Here is a 22,690-nt window from a genome sequence, read left to right as displayed (position 1 = left end):
GTCTGGCCATACCAAGACACAATATTAAATGTAATTACGCTTTCTACCAGCGCACAATAAACATCTACCAAAATGTGTTCGCTTACATTAAAACTACGAAGCTTCCTGATCAGATACAACCGTTGTTGTGCCTTCTTATGCACTGTCCCTACATGTTCAGTGAAATTCAAACTATCGTCTATTACTGTTCCAAGATATTTGAATGTTGTCACCCTTTCAACCTCTTCATTTCCGATTACTAATGGAGTGGACATTTCTTTTCCTTTCCTCTGATCTATAACTAGTTCTTTCGTTTTTCCAACATTTAGTTCTAAGTAGCTGCTTTTGAACCACTCGCAAAGGGCCTGCACTTGTGTGGTATAGTGGGCCAAAGATTTCTCATCTCTCAGGTGACCAATCAGTGCCATGTCGTCTGCATATTTAACTAAACAGAGAATTCCGTTATTTATTTGCATCTCATTGGTGTATACAGAGAATAATACTGGAGATAGAACACACCCTTGTGGCACTCCTGTATTCAATATCAGTTCACTGGATAGGTGCCCTTTAACATTTACCCTCTGTGCATCTTCTTTTACATACATATACTGATGCAATAACAACACACATCATAGAAAACAGTACTGAGCAGAGCAGAGCATGCGATTGTTTATTAGAATTAATTGAAAGCTGTGTGTAGTGTGCGAACTTAACGCTAGTTGTAGGTATTGGTGCGCCATCTGTCGGGGAACAAAGGCAGATGATCAGAGCTAAGCACATGTTGTGACTTTTCTAAAGACTTTTACTTAATCTTAATTTACTTAATAAAGATCAAGAACATTACACTGTGTAGTGGAGGGATTTTTGTAATTTCAATACCAATCAAATTTTAAATTAAAGCTAGCCGTTAAAATGGCCAAGAGAAAAGTTGATTTTGAAAACAGAATCTTTCAAAGCCAATGGGAGGCTGAATACATGTTTACTAATATCAGGGGTAAACCAGTGTGTCTACTTTGTGGAGATACAATAGCTGTGACCAAAGAATATCATCTGAGATGGCACTACGAGACTAAACATCAGGACAAGTTGAAAAGCCTGAATGCAGAACAGAAGCTAAAGAAAGTGGAAGAACTTAAGAGGAATCTGAGATCACAGCAGACATTGTTCACTATAGCAACATCACAAAGTGAAGTTGCTGTGAGAGTAAGTTTTATTGTGGCAGAGGAGATCGCTAAATCAGCCCGGCCATTCAGTGAGGGAGAGTTTGTGAAAAGTTGCATGATGAAAGTGTGTAAAGTCTTGTGTCCAAACAAAAAGCAAATGTTTGCAAATGTAAGCCTCAGCAGAAACATGGTTGCTAATAGGATTTGTGAGATGGCCACTGATGTGAAAACACAGCTGATCGAAAAAAGCAAAGACTTCGTTGCTTACTCTCCTGTAATCAATGAAAGCACTGACACGACTGACACCGCACAACTTGCCATCTTCATCCATGGAGTCGACTCCAGTCTGAATATCACAGAAGAAATATTAGACATAAAATCCATGCATGGGACAACGACAGGAAAGGACATTTTTGACAACGTATGTCAAAGTGTAACTGACATGAACCTGCCCTGGGACAAACTTGTTGCACTTACAACAGATGGAGCGCCAGCGATGTGCGGCCCAAAGAGTGGACTAGTTGCAAGGATGTGGTCACATATCCAAGAAAATTGTAGTGGGGAGTAGAAAGCATATCACTGAATAATACACCAAGAATCGTTGTGTGCTAAAGTCCTCAACATGGAGCTTATTTGTGTGAGCAACTTTTCTCTGTGATGAAGATCAACAAAACATAACACAGGAGTCGTCTTACTGATGTACACTTGCAGTCCATCCTGAGAATCTCCACAACACAGCCCAGCCAGATTGTCTGAAGGTTAAATTAGATAAAACTAAAATAATTATTTTTTAGTAAAGGAGGTCACCTAACAGCTAGAGAACAGTCGCTATAAGGGAAAGATAAATTGGAAGTAGTTAATATATGCACATACCTGGGATTCTCTACCAAGCTTGGTGTAAATAATGCTGTGAGTGATTAGTGATAAGAGGTAAACGAGAGACCATTAAAATACCAAACCGAATGAATATCCTGAAATACAAGTGTGCAAAAATATTTTTCAAGCTGTTTGATTCGCAGATCTGCTAGATGGGGTATGATATCTGGGTATCAAAAATGCATAGGGTGCTATTTTCTGTGGATTTTAGCTATGTATGGATGCTTCACCCAGTGGAGAATGAGAAACTGTTTTTAAAGAAATTTAGAGATAGGCTAAGGGATATTTATTGTCAGGAATGGTATGCTGATCTTCAGAATAGCTCACAGTCTGATATGTATGGTAGTTTCAAAGGTTGTATAGAACAAGAAAAGTATATTGATATTTTAAGCAAGAATAACATAAGAAAGCCGAATACTCATTTTAAAGGAGTATTAGAGATAAATAGTCATTGGAACCATTTCACTTAATCTCCAGTAGCTCGCCATTGTCCCTTGTGCCAAGGTGTATGACAGAGGATGAAGTACATGTGTTAAGTATATGTCCTGTTTTGTACAAATTTGAGAGATAAATACTGTAAAATATTGAAGTAAGGACCTTATATAGCAGCATCAGTGAGTCAGTAATTAGACATTTTGGACTTTTATATTCTTGATGTAGGAAAAATGTTTGACATTGAACTGTTAAGCTGTGTGGTAACTGACCAAGAGAAGAAGGGTGTTGGTGTATGAAGATGTGAAGGTGAATGTGTGTATAAGGAAGGCAGAGACAGAATGATGGGTCAGGGTGGGTATAGGAGCTGTGGTTGGGGGAGGGAGGTAAAAGGTATTATAGGTGTGTGGAAGGGGGTGTGCAACCTTATAATCTTTTCTATTATGTCTTCGCTGTATAATTATATGCATATATGAGTGTAAGAATACAGGTGAATTATGAATGAAAATGGGTGTATAGCCAGATTTGAGTAGGTTCTTGAACCTTTGTTGTAGTCAATATGCTTAAAGCAATAACAGATTTGTCTGTCTCTCATGCACAACCACACACATATATGTAACAAGGTGACCTACCACGCGGCTCACACTCGTGTTCACTCTTTAAATAATGCTCGAACGCATAGCCATAGGTCGTTGGAACGTCTTTATTACAGTGACCGCTTGCTGGCCACCTGAAGCTTAAAACAGAACGTAACTCCAAGCACAGACTTAGTCCTTAGTTAACTGGGCTGCTGGTTGGTGATGACTTGTCGTGTCCTTCTCTCAAGCTGCTCTCTCTTTTCCTTCTCCCCTCAACCTCTCGTCTTCCATTTTTATATCCCCTGGAATACCTGGCCATACAGGATGGCTGCGCTTTTGTGTCCACCTGGAGGGAGGGTGTTTGGGCTGGGTGCTGCCCCTTCTCTCGCTATCCCCTCCATTCCCCCCTGGACCTAAGATAAACCAGCATACCATTCAACACTACCTGTCCACGCTACTGACCAATCAGCCTTCAGCTGGCATCTTAGTCAGCCTCTACCACATACATACCAAATAATTAAAATTTCATGGCAGGCAATATTTGCATATTTGAATTCATGTTTTACATGTTTATCATTGTAGGAATAACATCTCATTGTTTGACCTGGCTGTACCAGACACACACTGTGCTGCTAATCCAGGGGAAGGGTACAGCTGCCCTAAGGGCATGACATGTGTGTCTCTTAACCTGACACCAGAGATCATGGGCTTCAATGGTTTTGACAACCTTGGTCTGTACTAATAAATTCACTTTTAATAAATGCATTTGATCTTTCCATCCCTTGCTGTGTAACTTCTTTTGACTAGGGTAAACAGAACCGATTTGATAATGCCAAGCTTTGGTAATGAGACAGCATATTTATTTAGATTGTTTGAAGACTGTGCATGAAGTTTTTTGAAAAATACATTATATTTAAAGTGATCAACATGAAGAGTCAGTTTGCTGCTGTTTGACAAATGGCCTTAGACTATTTAAAAAAGGAAGAAACAACAAATACCATAAACAGTTATTAATGCAGTACCCTTTCCTAATAATAAACATGTAATAATAGCAATTTAAACACTTTCTTGAGTAGTCTGAGTCATACACAGAATCTGGTCGGTAGAAACAATATATTCTGTAATATTTTATATTATGTAAATTTTAGCACCTTTAACACAACCATTTATTATTATCTAGTTTCAAAGATGTGCTATTTGCCAATGAGGAGGTCACACAGTCTATGCAGTGTTCTCGATCTATCCTCTCTGCTTCATGATCATACAATCTATAAATGATTTGCTCTGTGGACAAGAACTATTTAGTATTAATTTATCTGATTTTATTGTGGGTTAAAAAGGACTTTGTAAATGTGAACTATGAGCTGTAACTCGTAACCATCTTAGTCTTTGAAAGGAAGCTACACCACTGCATTTGCTATTTTTGACTTTTGTGTTCAGTTGAATTGATTGGCACTCTTACAAGAAAGTAATCTGTCTTCTGTGATATAATTTTCAACAGTTAGCACCCACAGATATCTTCAAAGCTATGGCTATTGCTCGCACACTGTTATATGAACTGGGTAGTATCACAAAACTCATCACACTACAAAAATAAATGAATATATTAAGGAAGAAACTGTTGGCCTCTACATCAATTGTTTATGGATTACTTCCCTTAAGGAGGTAAACAGGCAGTCAGTATTTTATTTTTGAAAGTAGGTACAGTTATTCTGTCAGAAAATAAAATGTGTACCTATTAGAACAGGAGTTGTGGATGGCAAAAAATACAGTATCAATACACTTCTTATATTAATGTGTTGTCACCAAATAATTTTTTTCTTATTTCAGCTACCAGTGTATTTACAGTTTACCAAGCAGGATCACAGGAAGGCTGGGTGTTTATAATGTACAACGCCATTGACAGTTTGCCCTCTTGGAAAGCGTATCTCTATTTCATCTCTCTCATTTTTTTTCTTGCTTGGCTAGTTAAGGTAAGAAAAACTCATCTTCATATATGAGTGAATCAATTGTATTTTCTTATACAGTCAGCAGCTGCAAAAAGTAAAATAATTTTTAAAAGTGGTTGCTTAGTCTTCTTTGTAAGAAGTGGTGCATGTAGAATGTGGTGCATGTAGGCATGTTTCCTCTTTCCATCAACTGTCCAACGAAGGGCTATTTTGGGTAGTGCCTCTGATTTCATTATGCACACATGCCCTAGCCATTTCCACCTTCAATTTCGAATTATGGTTTGTCATATTTATGCAGCTGGCTCTTATAAGGATTTCTTTGTTAGAACATGTATAGTTATGCTTGGCCAGAATATCTTTAAGATTTTCCTCAGACATTTTGTGTGGAAGGCCTCTAGTTTCTGCCTGATTTTTGGTGTTATCTTTCAACCTTCACTCCCATGAAATGACATTGCTTCTGTACATTTTGGACTTTCAAATTTATTTTAGCATGGCTAAGGCTTGATTTTCATTCATGAGTCTGTCACATCCTTTTCTGTGTCTCCATCTGTTGTTGCTAGACTGCCAAGATATGTAAATTCATGGACTTTCTCTGCTTCTGTGCTACCAGTTGTGATGGGTTCTATATATTGACTTGGTGTTCTCTCTCGTTTCTTTTGTTTGTCTATTTTTACTTTAAGTCCTATTTTTTCACACAGTTGTGGTTATTTTGTTGATCTTTTCCTGAGCATCCTTGTATTGACTGGGTAGCATAACAGTATCATCAGTATAATCTAAGTCTTCCAGTACTGATGTAGGAGCTTGTGGATTCCTCTTATTGTCTTTAGTTGTTTGTTTCATAAGCAAGTTCATGGCCAGTTGTTTGTTAAGTTGGTGTTCCATACTGATGCATGATTTTCCATAATGATGGTGTATACTGTCAAATGCTTTCGTAAAGTCTATGAACTGTGTAGTGAGTGCTGTTCCATTCTTTTGCTTTGTTGTTTAATTTGGTTCAAAGTGAAGATTTCATCACCGCATGACCTTCCTTTGTAAAACTTACTCTTTCACGCCTGATGATGTCATCAATGGTAGGCATTTTCAAAATGATTCAGTGGAAGATTTTGCTTGTCTGAGATATTGGTTATATATATCACCAACTATTACAGTCCTTTAAGTCACTTTTCTTTGACAGTTTAATGATCATACCCTTCTTTCGTTCTTCTGCTGTTTGCTCAGTATTCCATATTTTCTGGAAGATCTTATTGAGCAGCTTTGTGATTTCTTCTTCCTTCAACTTCAACATTTCAGGGCATCATTTCCTGGGGCTTAGCCATTTTTTAGTTGTTGGATGGCTTCCTTTCTTTTACTTCTGATGGGGCCCAGATTTATGTCCAGGTCTTCTTCACTTTCTGGATATTTGGTAGTACTGGAGGGTGTGGTCAATTTAGCTGCAACTCCAAAAACTCCTTCCAGCACAGACACCACTCCCATCACCTTTTTGTTTTTCTACATATATTCATGCTGTCTCCTACAATATGGAGAAGAAATATCATTTTTGGTGGTGGAATTTCTTTCTTCAAGTACTTTCCAGATGACATGACAGCTAGTTTCCTCTCACCTTCCCACAGTGGGTCTTAGTTGTGGTCCAGTTAAAAAATGAAAGGTGAACTCACTGGTCATGCAGGGTGAGAAGGAAGGTGACTTGGTTGAATCTGCATTCTTTCCAGTCATTGATCCATATTTATCCAATCAGGAGCATACAACTGGGATTGAATTGTCTAGAGTGACTTTAATATAGTCATGTCATTGGGTAAGTCTTCAAAGAAAAACATTTTATGACAACAAATAGTAGTTTATTGTAGATTTGTAGGGTGTAGGTACTTGAAAACTTTCTATTCATGCACAAACTATTTAGAATGTTGCCGTCTAGCTAACCAGCCTGCACTGTTGAATTCCTGATCACATATGCTTCATTGAGTTTCACAGCTGCTGAAGGGGGCATTGTTTTTAGATATGTTTATATATGTTTATGTTTATAAATATGTTTATAGATATGTTTATAAACGGGATTTTGTGGCTATATCTTTAGATTTTCATGGTTTGCTGGACCTGTTTGAGCTAGGTTGAAAATTTTCTGTCATCCCTGCTTTTGTTGACCTTACATAATAGTGTTGTTTTCAGTCTCCTTAATTGATTTCCTCTCTTTTTCCAGAATGTGTTCATTGCAGTCATCATTGAGACATTTGCTGAGATTCGTGTACAGTTCCAACAAATGTGGGGGTCACGAGGTGGAGCAACTGAATCTGATGCATCACAGGTAGAATTTCTTTGTAGTGTGTCTTTTTAATTGTTGGTATGTTATGCAATTTTTATGAATGTAACAAGAGTTACCTATCACATAGCAGACACTTGCACACATTTTGTGGAGATAATGTTAAAAGCAATGCAAATTCTTGCAGAAGACTGCATGGACCTATGTCCTGGCCTGCAAACCATGTGATCCATTCTAGAAAACAGCATACGGCCCCACTCACCAGACAGAAATGTCAACAATTCAGATAGACATTTCATTTTATCCTGTAACTGTTCTTGGAGGTACCAGTCATAGGGGAGACATGGTGGCATGCAGAGGAGAACTTGTGCCACCAGGGCTGGTCTTTCACCCACATGAGAAGGTCCAGTCCACTCTTTCAAGCTAGTCGCCCAGCTTTATTTTTGTTTGCCTTATTGTCAGCCAGATTTAACATATCCATAGAGCATTGTCTTCAGCAAAGTGTCATGTTGAACCACATGACTGAACCACTTAAGTTTCCGCTGCTTGGTGGTTGCAAGCAGAGACTCCCAGGGACCTACCATGCACGTGACTAAGCTGTTTGTCTTTTTTCCCCTGTAGGAGGTCCGATTTTCACATTATAGGACAAGAAGCACAAAGTAGTAATACATAATACATGTAGTGGCAGCTTTATATTAGCAAACATGAGAAAGCAATCTGTGAAAGAGAAGAGAAGTTATTAAATGTTTTGTAATTTTACCTGGCTATGCTTGTGCATGCTTGGTGGTGATGATGCTAAAGGGATAACCAAAGGGCATTCTACCTATGATGTGGATCACTGCTTTATAACTACAACACTAGATTTGTCTGCAGCTTCAATTTTTGACCTTAAAGCAACACCAACTCTCATTGAAAACTCTGTCTCTGAATGGAATGTAAACCACACAGTCTAGCATGCATGCTTAATTAGTTGCAGAAGCTGACTGTACTTTGGCTCTTTATGTTGTGCAAATCTTTCTTTCTCAATATTTTAGAGGTCCTCTGAGGATCTTATTCTTCAAGTCTCAATTGATTTTTTGTTGTTAGAAAAGACGTGTGTTTTGTATATATATATATCTGTATGTTAGAACAAAATTATATGGATTTTGACTGTTGAATAATTTCAAAGCTCAGAAAGCAAAATACTAGGACCAATATTATCTGTTGATGCTTTCCAGGTGATACAGAGTGATGGAACTATGTGGCGCTTGGTGATGATGGATGAGAATAAAGCACAAGGCCTAGCTCCGCCTATTTTTCAGCGTGTATTGCGAAGCAATTTCTTCCACACTCTCATTCTGATTCTTATTCTTGTTGATGCAGCTATTGCAGCCAGTCTTCGCTTCAACCATTATGACAAACTGCCTGCACATAAACTGGATATGTTTTATTATGCAGAGGTAACCATAACCTTTTTAAATATTGATCTTTTAATTAAGCCTCAGCTACTGCAGAAGTCTTCCTTATAATTTCTTTGACATATTTGCAACCTCATCAAAACTGTAATATTTGAGGGAAGAAGTTATTGACTATTTCACTAAGTCTTTTATGTTATTTGGAGGTAAGAATGGTTTCCTGACAATAAAACTACTGTGTCAGAAAACCATAATCATGTGCAGGAAGGCTTGTTGTATTTATTAGATCGTGCTTTTGCTTATACCTTTCTCTCATTCAAGCATAAGTCTTTTCATAAAAAAATGTCAGATTCTACTCTTTTTGAAAGGTATTGCATAGTCGTGAAGGGATATCAAGACCCTGCAGATGTTACTTTACCTTAAATTGTTTGTGTCACTGCTTTATAACTACAGCACTATATTTCACTGCTTTGTAACTATAGCACTAGACTTCACTGCTTTATAGGATGTCAGGAAGTGATATTCTGTAGTATAGCAGCATGAGCATACTACAAGTGTATGCATAATGTGCATTGATTCTCTGTTTAATGTGGCATGCACCCATGTACAGTAGAATGTTTTGCACTAAGATATGCAAGTGCTATACGAAGTATAGTGGTTACAGGTTGTGACACTTGAAAACATGATTTTCAAACTATGTGTGAATAGCTGCTAATAACATTCATAACTTGAGGACTTTTTAACTGAACAGCACTTTATCAGAGCAACATTGATGATTTATCAGAGCAACACCTAGATTTTGATGTGCATTAGTTATAGGTACTCATAAATCTACAGAAATGAAAGATACACCTTTTCTGTGACCAGGTTGTGCTGACCATTCTTTTTGACCTGGAGGCAATATTTAAAGTGTGGTGTCTTGGAATACGTGGCTACCTTCGACGTTCGCTTCATGTCTTTGAGTTGGTGCTAGTGTTTGGCACCACCCTTCACATCATACCTGAGCTTTACCGCACTCCACTCACCTTCTTTCAGGTTTCTTCGAGAGTTTACTCTTTTAATCTTTAGATTTTTATATTATATCTTGACCATGTCTTACATGTGGCAATTTTTTCATGCTTTTTCATGATTGAGAGTGATACAAGATGACCAACAAAACTTCATTTAAGGTACTTAGAACTGGACGAAGCTACATTTACAAAATATCAGTCAGTCCATGTATTTCATTCCAGATGCCGAGGGTTATTTGTAATTTTGCACAGGAACACAACAAGCAGCTGGTTGGTTGTAATGTTGCACAGGAAAAAGTGACAGGTTCTTTGTTGAGTGAATTGCTGGGAGTGGAAACTCCTAAGAAAATGTTAGGTCCTAGCTTTAAAACTCCTAAAACACCTGTATGACAGGAAAGATGTGTCTTATGGGTAGAAAGGAGATAACAGATTAAAGAGTATTCAGCTATGGGGAGTAGGGGTAGATGTTATCACAGTGCGAGGCTAAGATGCTTTCTGAACAGTCATTGGATGACCGATGAGGTAACCAAGAAACCAGTGGCTGGTTAAATTCAAGGATAAATGTGTATGAGCAAGCTAGTTCAAGAGCTTTTGGAGTGTTTAAACAAGAGAGGATGTGCAGGATATTTTGCATCAAGAACAATATTTGTGCATTGCCCAGCCCTGCAGAGGGTAAAATAACAGTTTCAAAAACAGTACATAATAATTTTTAAAAATGCTTGCTACTCCTTAAGGAGCATTACTTCTTAAGGAGCATAGGGCCTCAACAAGTCCTCACCAGCAGACCCGGTTTTGGGCAGCCACACCCTCAGATGGAACCATGTTGTTCCAATGTCCTTTGCCTTGCTCTCTGGTGTTCTTTTCCAAGTCTGCTTAGGTCTCCCAACTCTCCTCTTCCTCTGAGGGTTCCAGTCAAGTGCCTGCCTAGCAATGGTGTCAGCTGGTTTGCGAAGGGTGTGTCCTATCCAGCCCCATTTGCACTTTTGGTGTCTTGGCTAGTGGCATTCTGGTTGGTTCTTTTCCACAGGCTGCTGTTGGCAATCATTTCAGGCCATCTTATTCCCAGAATATGGCGTAGACATCTGTTGGTAAAGGTCTGGAGCTTTTTGTTGATAATGTTTGTCACTCTCCAGTTTTCAGAACCACGCAAAAGGACAGCTTTCATGTTGGTGTTAAAGATGCAGGTCTTACTGCAGAAGGATAATGCTCAGGAGTTCCTGATGGGGCGTAGGCTGTTAAAAGCATGCCTGGCCTTGTTGATGCAGCTTGTTGTCATCGTCCTCTCCACCATCCTCGTTGACAATGCTCCCCAGATACACAAAGTGATCTGTTTCCAGGATATTCTCTCCTAGAAGTTGGATTGTCAGTTCCTGCTTGTTGTTGCTTCTCATTACTTCGGTCTTTTTTCTGTTGACCTTTAAGATAGTCTTCTCTGCTTCCTCCGTTAGCTTACTCAGTTTGGTTTATACATGCTGTTGCTGATGAGATAGGAGACTAATGTCATCTACAAAGTCCAGGTCCTCTAGCTGTTTGGTGAAGGTCCACTGGATTCTAATGTTGTTGTCTTGGGTTGCCTTGCACATAATCCAGTCTAAGATCATCAGGAAGATTGTCGGTGATAATATGCGACCCTGTGTTCTTCATTATGAAAGGTTTACTGTTTGACATTGTGAATAACTTGGCACGACAAGTCTTTGTACAACTCTGGATAATGTTTATGAGCTTAGGTGGAAATCCGTAGTGGATCACCAGCCTTCAGATGACACCCCTTTCTACACTGTCAAATGCTTTCTCAGCGTCCACTAAAGTTATATAAAAGTAGGATTGACACTCAATAGACTGCTAAGTGATGGTACAGAGGGCGGCAATGTGGTCAATGCATGACCTGTCCTGGCAAAATCCTGCTTATTCTGGTCTCAGTCTCTTGTCTGGTCTCTTTAGTCTCTCTAATATTACCTTTGTCAGGACTTCGCTGGGGATGGACAGCAGCATGATCCCCCGCCAGTTTTTGCACTGGGAGAGGTCTCCTTTCTTTGGTAACTTGACCAGGTAGCCAGTTTCCAGTCTGTTGGTCATGTTTCCCAATCTTGTATAGGAAGGGCTGTAAAATTTTTGATGTTGTTTCTGGGTCTGCCTTTAGTGCTTCTAGGGGTATGCCATCTGGGCCTGCTGCTTTGCCACTTTTCAATCTTTTGATAGCTTTGATAATTTATGTCTTAGTGGGAGGGCTGGTGTTGATGTGAAGTTGTTCAGTTGCTGGTGGTATGTCAGGTAAGGGTGGTTTACAAGGTTGATTCAGGATCTCTTTGAAGTGTTCCATCCAGTGGTCTCTTTGTCCTGCATCATTTGTTAGGGTCTTGCCGTCTTTGTCTTTCACCAGCATTTGGTTTAATATTCCTGCCTGACAGAGTTGGTGTTATTTCATATAGTAGCTTCATATTTCCTTGTATAGGTGCTGTCTCTGCTTATTCTATCAGTTTATGGGTGAAGCATCTCTTGTTTTTCCTGACAGACCTCTTCACTTGGCAGTTGGCTTCCCAATATTCAGCTCGGATACCTTCCTTCTCTTGCTGGTCTTGACACTGGTTGAGCTTCTGTTTCAGTCCCTTTCTTGATTCAATCTTTGCCCAGGTCTCTTGTGTCATCCATTCCTTGTGTATTCTTTTCCTCTTCCCTATAACATCTGTACAGGTTCTTCCAAATGCTCTTGTGTTGCCCAGTGTACTTCCACTGATTCTGCTGTAAGTTCTTAAAGAGCCTTATACTTATCCTTGATTTCATGGTTATAAATTTTCCTTGTTTCCTTGTTCTTGAGGTATTGAGTATTGAACTTGTGGTGTGGTCTTCCTGCTGGATCAGTTAAAGACTTCAGCTTAATCTTAAAGACTGCCACTAGGAGCTAGTGGTCTGAAGCAACATCTGCACCTCTTCTCACTTGGACATCTCGGAGACTCCTTCTCCACTTGCAAGCAACTGTATTATGGTCAATCTAGTTTTCCGTCTGGCCACCAGGGAAGTCCAAGTTGTTTTGCATGCTTTCAGTTTTACTGGCATATATATATATATCTGCCATTCTTGATTTATAAGTTGTTTTGGTTATCAAGGGTCTTTTAAGGTAATTTACAGGGCTATATGTTCTATATGACTACAGTATATTTTTTAATTGTAAAATATATTCGGATTCCCTGCTACTTCTGCATGAAATCTAAGCATTTTAGTCATGCATTATTAAAAATCTTTGCAGCTATAGATTTTCATGTGCTTTGGGTACAGGTGATGAGGCTAGTGCGACTTATCAAGGTGTCACCAATGCTAGAAGGGTTCTGCTACAAGGTAGGTATTCACCTTATACAGATAATATACAGATAAAAAGTGTGGGAATAGGTGTTAGGGTTTAGAAGAGAACTTCATAAGATGGAAAATTGCTTTCATTCTCTCAAAGATCATGCCCATGTCATTTAGATGCATTGCTTAAGCACATATGCAAAATGACCTGATAAGACAGAGAGTCTGGTTTAAACAGTTTCTCCTATTTAAAACAATTTTTATTAAAAAAAAGTTCTAAAAGTGTCCTTTGCACTGTGTGTGTATAAAACTGATAAATAGATTTAAGACCTAAAAGTATTTAAAATTATAAATGTGTCGTGCAACTGACCCCTAAAAAGCTTTTACTTCATCTTTTTATTCGAACATAAAACTTCTCTTCTGTTTTTCTCAATCTTCCTCTTGTTACCTGAACACAGATGGAGTAACAATAAGAGATACTAGGTACTCGAAATTGGTTAGCATCAACGACTGCATGATGATGTGCAAAATATGAAAATTCAATGTTGATCAGAACATCGTTCACTACATTAATAAATACAGCAACTATGTATTAATCTCAAGAGAAAAATCAGTAGCCTATCCTACATAGTTACAAAGCATAAGGTTTAAGCACATTTCATAACTCCATGCATTAGATAACAACTAGTGATGCTAATGCATACCAAGGTAAGATTTAATAATAATAAGAAATAAGTTTTATCACACAGCATCACAACCAAACCTGGTTGCACTCTTTGTGCTGACCAATAATCAAACAACATTAAAAATACTGGCTAACTATAACTATACTGGCTAACAATGCTGTGATGCATAAAACATTCAGCCACTGAGGTGCAGGTTTAAGAGTCCACAGGTAATCAAGGTTAAAGTAAGACATTAAGTCTGCAAGAATGCATGTTGTTTATAAAATGCTACATAAAAAGGAAATTGTTAATGCATAATGGTAAGAAAATAAATACAGGTAGTCCTCGACTTAACGACGGGGATCCGTTCTAAACGCGGCGTCGTAAACCGAATTTCGACGTAAGTCGGATCATATGTTCATACAGTGCTATACCACAATAACAGTACAGTACTACAAACATTTAGCCTATCCAAACACCTATCCTAACACAGTACCCTACATAATTATCAATAAACATAAGTACTGTAAAATATTGTAGTACAGTACGTTTAATAATGAAATACTGTACTGTAAGTGCTGTAGCAGTAATAAACAGTGTTAGGTTAGGCAGACGTTTCCAAAACAAGCCTGTCTCATCCACGTTGAACACTGGTTGAGCACAGTAACCACCCTCCTCAATTATCTTAGCCAATGCATTAGGAAACTCAGTTGCTGCTTTCTCATCAGCACTAGCAGCTTCACCTTGCACTTTAATGTTATGGAAATTGGCACGATCCTTAAACCTCATAAACCAACCCCTACTCGCCACAAATTCTTCACTTTCACTTCCTTCCCCCTTTTCTCTTCTCAATGCCTCAAACAGTCGCCTAGCCTTCTCCTGAATAACCATAAAACTCACAGGGATATGGCGTTGATTTTGGTCTTCCAACCAAAGCGCCAATAATCTTTCCATCTCAATAATAAGCCCACTACGTTTCTTTGTTATCACTGTCGCTGTAAGTGGGAATGAGTGTCGTAACCACGAAACGACATAACTCGAGACCGTCGTAACCCGAGGACTACCTGTACAAAAGATCAAGTATAATATTTTTTAAAAAAACACATTTTCAGTGAGCATTTGAATGCTACCTTTTGATCAAAATAGAGAAACACAGGAGAATACACAATGTCTGCATGTGACTATTTTTCTTTGAGGAATAGAGTGTGCAAGTTAGATGAGCAGAGGTTTTAACCAGGAGTGTGGACAGAGATAAGAAAAATGGAGGAGCCAGTAAAGAATACATAGTAGAGTGTTGAGACTTTATAGTCGGTTCTTGCTTTAATTGCTAGCTAGTGCAGAATTGATGAAGCATGTTCAGATTTGCAAGTCTGGAAAATGAAACAAGACATGGAATTCTGGACTTTTTCAGGCTTGTGAATAAAATGTTGTGGGCAACCAGCAAGAAGATAGTTGTAGAAGTGTAATCTGAACAAAACTAAAGAACAAATGAGAATCTTATAAATCTGAATAAATAAAGTATTTTAGCTTATTTTCAGTCATCCATATCCTAGCATCTGAAATGCAATCTTTATTGCTGTGAATAACATTGTATTTCTAAGTGGGAGATTAGCTAATATGTAACTCGTCTGTGAAAAATGAAAGTTGCATGTCTGATCCCTTATTGCTACAAGTGTTTCTTATCATAGATTAAGTGGAATTAGATAAAACAAAATAAACATTACCGCAAACACATGTTGTATAGTCTTGTACATACCGTTATTGCATTAATCATGTAGAAAATCTGGGATAATATACATAAAGAGGATCTAATTTAAGCAGCCTCGATCAACACAAGGCATCTACCTGAGTCATAACTAACTTATTGTAAATTAAGAAATAAGTTAACCTGAATCCCCTAATCACTAAAGGAGAAATATGAGAAAGCTACCTTTTGTTTTCCAACAAGTGAACAAACAGTTGGGTGGAAATGAAAAAAAACATGTCCAAGAAAATTTTAACGAATATTGTATTTTCATCATCTTTTTGCTTTATGTATAATACTTCTTTAGTCTACATAGTTTGAAAGTTTGGTTCTCTTCATGGTATTTGGTCTACATTTACTCTTTTCTTTAGATCTTTGGGCCACCCAAGAAACTTGGAAGCCTTATTCTTTTCACCATGTGTTTGCTTATCATTGCATCAAGTATCAGTCTCCAGTTATTTTGCTTCATTGATGGCTTTGACAAGTTTGCTACCTTTCCACAGGTAAACATCACTTTTTTATCATTTTTGTGAGCTTATTAAATGCATTAAGTAAATCAGTTTTTTTAACTCTTTCCTTATGCATCATTCCTGCAGAAGTAAACGTCTTCACATCTACAGTAATTGTTTTGCACACTGTGAGGCGAGTTGGGTAGTAACAAAACACATTGTGCTGTGTGCATAATTATAAACTGCTAGTTCTGGGATTGTTTTACTATAAATTACTTTCATGAAGGAGCTAAAGTAGTCAACTAGTCAGGTATTTTGTTATATTATTATATTTTCCTTTATCATTATTGGTCTGCCCAGTGCAATCTCTCGGTCATGATACTGTGCATTTTGTTCCCATTATTATTATGTTTGAAAGTAGGCAAAAAGTTGGCCAAGAGCTGTGTTTGAGACAGTCACCAATTACACAGTTGGGCATGAATTTGTACTTCAAAAGCCAAAAGACAAGATAATAGTTTGTCATTTTAAGTCTAATGTATATTTTAATAACATATTTAATTGTGTGGTGATTTATATATATTTTATGCAAATAATATTTTTTAATTTCTGCCTCATAACCTACTTTCATGACAGGAGCTGTCCATTCCATACAAATATTTCACATGAAATTAGTACAAGAAAACAACAAAAAAAGAAAACTATATTCTTTGCAAATCACATGACTTAAATGTTTAAAAAATGCTCTTTAAAATGGTGCATCAATGATTTGTTGTAGGTTAATAGGTGTAAATATTGAAACACATTGTACTTTGTGCCACCTATAGTACTGTTTTAAGTATTGCATTGTTTTTCATCTGTATTAAATATGTTAAAATTAGGTCCCCATGACAACTTGAGCAATGTATGATCAAAATATCTTTTCTCCCAGTTTTACCTTTGATTTTCATAATGTTCCTGACTGAAGAATAGGTGGGTAACCTTGAACAAAAGCATAATGTAGCCTATAGTTAATATCTTCTTTCGTGAATGATTTTGGTTTTGAAATGAGTATTAATTAGATGAGATTCTGATCAATATAAGGGATTTCAGATTTCCTGTCTTAAATCATAGGAGACCCAGGACTAAATCCCATGCCAAAATCTTACTGACATTAGTTTCTCAGCTTTGTAATGGTTCTGCTTAATTTTTTTAATTTCTGCCCTGTAACCTACTTTTGAGACTTGAGCTTTCTGTTCCATAGAGTTGTTATGGGACCCAGATTTTTAGTTAACTGTTCTGCAAAAACAGTGGAACTCTCCTCCCTTCCGTATCTACCACCTTCCCACCATTAAATCTTTGAAATGTGCACTAAAAAACACATCCGCTCTATGATCATTACTCCTTATAGCAATCAATTGTCAACATAGTTGTCAATAGCTGGGATTATATTCTATTGACTTGTCTGTTTGCTCATCTTTTTCTGCAGATTCACGATCCTCTCTATCCTTAATGTTTGTTCCCTGATTCTGCTTTGTGTCATGTTTGTCTTTTGTTACTTAAGATAACACTTTATTTATCCCACATTCCCATTCTTCTGTCTTTCATATTCTGTCCATGTCTCCCACTAGTCTCAAGCACTGAGGGCATGTTTCTTCTTGAGCTTGATTATGCATGATGTAAATTGTACGTTTATTATTAATAATAAATATAATTAATACAAATTAATTTTTATGCTTTTTTTTTTTGTTGGTTAATGTGACTTTCAACAGACTTTGCATTTTTTGCAAGGAAAGTGCAATCTGTTTTTTTAATTGATATTAAAGCATGAAAAAGGGATAGCAAAATAAAAAGTGGTGTAAGTGTCTCTAACTTTATGCTAGTTGTGCAGAATTCTTTTTCTTCGGTAATTATCGACTGTATTTATCACATGATTATTTGGGTTTGTTTTATATGCACTGAATTTATTAAGAGTTAACTTATTTGGAACATTAGATTGTGAATCTTGATAATTAATAGTCATCATAGAGACTCCTTGATTGAGTTCACTTCAACTGGCAGAATTATTTTTGAGCAGGTATAAGCCTATATGTTCTGCTTTAAATTGTTGCAAGAAGTATGACACAAAAATAGTTATGTTTAGATAGAAAAAAGAAAGGTGTTTAAATAATTCAGAGATAATGGATAATTGTTTCATCATATTATTCAGAATTATAAAGATAAAACTCAAGAATAGTGACTAAGGAAAAAATCTTCCTAAAGGATAGCACAAATTTATTTCATAGCAAATATATTTTTAACTGTAATCTGTTGTTTAATGTGAAAACAAATGAGGTAAAGCCTCCTGCATTTTCCATGGTATGCATGGTGCTAATGTAGAAAGTGTTGCATATTTTTTTATCCAATTGGTTGTTTTTGACAGTTTAAAGATGATGAAGCTAATTATATTACAGAGGATTGACTTTTATAAATGTGCTTCACAAGTTTAATTGATTTTTTTATGAAGAAAATGTCTTTATCTGTACTTTATTCTTTTCTCTCAGCACACTAGAACTACTATTAGGTATAACCATTCCTTAGTTTCTGTGTTTGAGTAAACTTCAGGCTTCATTTGTCTCTGGAATGGTCAGTGTAAAGCGCTTTTGGTTGATTTATTACCATGATTTATGTGGTTTGTATTCACTTTTTCTCAGTTATTTTTTTTATGGAATCTTAAAGGCCAATATCCTCCCACCTGGGGGAAATGAGTGGTATCGCCCATGTGAGGGAAGGTAGGAGCACACGCCATGCGGAATGCTAGCGGCCAATCATCTTCAATTACTACCCTGACAAAAGGTGGGGTGGACATCACAGGCACCGCCGAATAGCCTGGCAATAAAACGTCTCCCTCTGCTCACCCGACCATTGTACTTGCCGTAGGCTCTGAGCGCTGAGGTGAAACGACTTCTGTATGAACATACTGTCAGGGTTAGGACTGAGTGTATTCTCTACAAACAAACAAAACTAGACTATACGAAGGAGAGAAGAATGAACAGCGCAACTGACATAAACATAAAAAGAACTGAATTTTCAAACTTTAATTTTATTGCTTGTTTGTCTGTCTCTTTATCTCTTATCTTTCTTTCCTCATAAGTGGGGATATCAAGGTGAGCTGGTTACACTTGTCATGGATGTTTTGGAAGTGTGGAATACATCCATCCAACAAGTGCCTTAGTCTCACAGGGTCGCCATCGCAATGTTTAATACACCAGTACACATGATCTCTGACCGCTGCTGTCTTGTCACTGAGCTGAGGGTGCCACATCTTGCAGATGTTGTCTTTACTACCTTGCGCCAGTTTTTTCATCCCAGCTTTTATACTTTGAGTAACATGCCACCTCTCGTTAATGTTTCTAACACCTTTATTTTTCACTAACTTATTAACTGTCACGTTACGATCGTGAACATGCTCATAAATTCTAACACCTGCCTTATTCATACTTTCATACATCCTCTCGCACCCACCACCAGGTGCTGCTAGGTGCACATGTCATCCTCTTTGGTGATATGCTGAAGATTTAGAACCTTGTGGGTTGATACTACCAGAGTAACATCATCAGTGTGATATGAATTTTTTTGACATGCATGCCTTGCATCTGTCATCACACTGATCCCGTCGGTCAGAGGAAACTGTTTCGCTTGAAGTAAAACTGCGACAGACTGGCGCTTCAAGAAGTCAACGGCTGCAGATCCGTGGCAGCTGTTTTCACGAATGTATCATTTACATGTCCCACATTGGCACAATAAGCAAATCTTTTATATTGAATGGGGATAATCCCCGATGTACTGTAAGGTACATTCTTTCACTTACAGAATAACTGTGACCTAATGGAGACTAGTTACAGAATACAGACGATATTATGTCCGTGAGGACAACCAAAGATGATCAGCACATGTCCACACATTTTTGAAATGTTCACTTGGAGTGAAGAGGTGCACGAGACTGAATGTGCATGAACATGATCTACAATGTCCTTCGCCTTGTACTCACCAACAGACAAACATGGACCGTGGGGCCGCTATTGTAGATGGTGAATGGGCTTTGTGTTACAGGTGTGAATTGTTGCCCATTTTACAGGTACGAACATTGCACCCAAACACAGATATATTTTATGTCAGTCACCAGGGGAATAACCTGAAAATATTGAATATTATCATCCCTTATGAGTGAAGAAAGATATAGAGAGATAAAAACAGATAGATGAAAGCATTAAAAATAAAGTTTTAAAATTCAGTTGTCTTTATGTTTGTGTCATTTCCGCTGTTCATCTCTTTCTCCCTTATTTTTCTTTTTATTTGATGGAGAATACATTCAATCGTCGGTCCTAACCCTGACAGTATGTTCCGTTGCAAACCGTTTCACTTCAGCTTTCTAAACGCCAACACCAAGTACTCGGCTGAGAAAGACGTTTTATTGCTCGGTTTATCACCTGTGACCTCCACCCTGCCTCGGGGCCAGGGTAGCAATTAGGGAAAACTGACCACTGGTACACCACCACATGTACTCCTACCTTCCTTCGCAGGGGCGAAACCATTTGAAAACACACCCACTTCAACATCGGCCTTTAAGCATATGCTATTCACTCATAACTCAGAAAATGATTCTGGACATTGTTCCATTTATTTTTAATTAAACATTTTTTCACAGGTCATCCATGTCTGTGGGAGCATTATGGTCTAAATATTAAACAGATGCATTTTTTTAAAAAACACCATTTTGCTTTTTTCTACCTTTCTTCCCTTCTGTCTGATCCCTTGGTCAACAGGCACTCAAGTCCATGTTCCAGATTTTGAGCCAGGAAGGGTGGACAGATGTCCACACAGACTTAATGGATTCAAATGGCCTGAAAAACCTGATTGGTCTGCAAGTGCTTGTGGTTGTTTATTTCATGCTGTACCATTTTTTTGTGAATGGGGTGAGTGAATGAGTGTCAGTTACTTCTACTTTTCTCCATACTAATCAAACTTTTTAATTTTTACCTAATCTTCACAACCCTTTTCCAGAGCATGTGGCCGGCCTTGCCACAACTTGAATCTCCCTGTTACTACTATTTGTCCATTCTAATTTTGCCATTCCTGCTATGGATCTGCTCATGTAATCTTATAAAATCTACGTGGATTTCTGGACATGAATAGGCACATAGTTTCTTTATAGTAAATCCTGAAGCAAAGAGGTTAACATTCTGAACTGGTACTTCAGAGACATGCCTGTCATGGGGCAAGGTTTTTACCAGTGATCTGGTGATGTACTTGCCACCAAGACAGGGATAAACATGGCTATGAGTTCAGATCTTGGGTCTCGCAAATATAATTTGTTACATTACTCAAAAGGTGTTGTCAGAATAGAGATTAGTTTGTGCTATAAGAAAGCTAAATACAAAAATAACACTAAGACTAAAGTCTAATATAGACCAAGTAGTAGTATAGCATATATTACTAGTCTGCTTAGACTGAAGTAAAAAAATCAGTCACAGGGATAATAGATGAGTATATGAGTATTCGGTTGTTTTTTGGGTTGGGTTTTTTTTTTCATAAGAAGCTTTGAATAATCACAGTAAGTAGAAAAGCTTATTCCAGCATAATTAATGAAATCTATAAATCCTAATGGCATATTAAAGAGAGAATATATTCTAGGTAAGTTGAGCCAACACTGTATGTTTGAACACAGATTGCTCTGTAGTTAACAAGAGAACAATCTCTTATAGGCATTCTGAAGCACTATCATGGAGGCATTTGTAAGTCAGTGTTAAAAGATAACTCATTTCCCTTTTTCATAGAGAACTGATGATCTCTGAGTATGTGTGTTATATGATTAAACTTTTTTTGTTCACCATTGTAGCAGTAGTGTACTGCACACATTGAAGCCTTCAAAGGTTTCTGTCACATATCCCCTGGACCTCAGTGGGATAAGAGACAGCACTAAATTGCAGTTTGCTTATTAAGAAGATAATAATAAAGCCTACATATGGTATCTTTTAAAAAGTTTTTTTGTCTAAGTGGCTTCAGCAGCTGCATGAACATTGACACATTCCCCACATTTCTTTAATGGTATATAGTTTCTGCTGTAAGGAGAATTTATATGGTTTACAGATTGTTTTCCATAACCTTAATATTCTTACTGATTTCCCAATAGGCATGAATTTCAAGTTTGTGTATTTTCAAAAGATCGTAAAAAGTGAGACAAGATGGAAGGGCAAACCAAAATCATAATTAAAGTTTAATAAACTGTTCTTACATCAGTCCAGAAACAGTTTTGAAACAAAACATTTTTGTGATCCCTAAGGAAATTTTGCTTATTCAATGACATTTCTAAGAAAATAGTATTTTTAGACACAAGTTTAATATATCCCTGCAATGTCTAGCGCCGTACGTACACAGTTATACTGATGGTCACACACTATGCAGAAATGAATATATGTTTTATATATATATGGGTTATATAACTCATGATGATTAAAAGAAACTTTAGTGTACAGTACTGGTTCCCCAATAAAAAAAATGCCACCAGCTGACTTGATGTGTGCTATCACGTCCCCGCGAATAGAAAGGGACATGGAATAATTTAGATCTTAAATCAACATCTTTGTTTCTGTGTTTAGGGTTGAGTTTTCTTTCTAAAATGGTTTGCTTAATTAAATTATCTAATTTTATGCTTTTTTGTTTTGGAGTAAAAAGTATTGGATATGGTGCATACATATGTCTGGCCCACTGTGTTTACTTGTTGAAGTTGCAGCACATATGCATAGCCTCTGCCAGAATGTGTTAAACGACACTAATTTTTCCATCCTGTGTAATATGTCTGCATGTATACAGAAATAATCTGGGGCCAGATGTGCAGTACATCACAAAACACTAGATGACTAACACATGGCATTCAGCTAACTGGTTTCATCTTTA

General features: G+C 37.4%; 1 protein-coding gene across 4 annotated transcripts in view; it reads left to right on the top strand.

Annotated features, from left to right (window-relative positions):
• The window catches only part of LOC112555404 (sodium leak channel non-selective protein-like), a 102,007-nt gene that overhangs the window by 20,289 nt on the left and 59,028 nt on the right, over nucleotides 1-22,690 (top strand). For 2 of the 4 annotated variants that reach the window (XM_025223780.1, XM_025223779.1), the window contains exons 7-14: nucleotides 3,611-3,759; nucleotides 4,859-5,001; nucleotides 7,172-7,276; nucleotides 8,449-8,670; nucleotides 9,493-9,660; nucleotides 12,909-12,968; nucleotides 15,701-15,832; nucleotides 20,560-20,709. In XM_025223780.1, coding sequence (XP_025079565.1) covers nucleotides 3,611-3,759; nucleotides 4,859-5,001; nucleotides 7,172-7,276; nucleotides 8,449-8,670; nucleotides 9,493-9,660; nucleotides 12,909-12,968; nucleotides 15,701-15,832; nucleotides 20,560-20,709 — 1,129 coding nt within the window. The remainder of the gene's footprint in view (nucleotides 1-3,610; nucleotides 3,760-4,858; nucleotides 5,002-7,171; nucleotides 7,277-8,448; nucleotides 8,671-9,492; nucleotides 9,661-12,908; nucleotides 12,969-15,700; nucleotides 15,833-20,559; nucleotides 20,710-22,690) is intronic. The other 2 variants (XM_025223782.1, XM_025223781.1) reach the window with 1 other exon arrangement.

Source organism: Pomacea canaliculata, linkage group LG14, assembly GCF_003073045.1.
Source record: "Pomacea canaliculata isolate SZHN2017 linkage group LG14, ASM307304v1, whole genome shotgun sequence".
NCBI lineage: Eukaryota > Metazoa > Mollusca > Gastropoda > Architaenioglossa > Ampullariidae > Pomacea > Pomacea canaliculata.
Note: the sequence above shows the minus strand (reverse complement) of the source record. Positions and strands in the feature narration are given on the sequence as shown.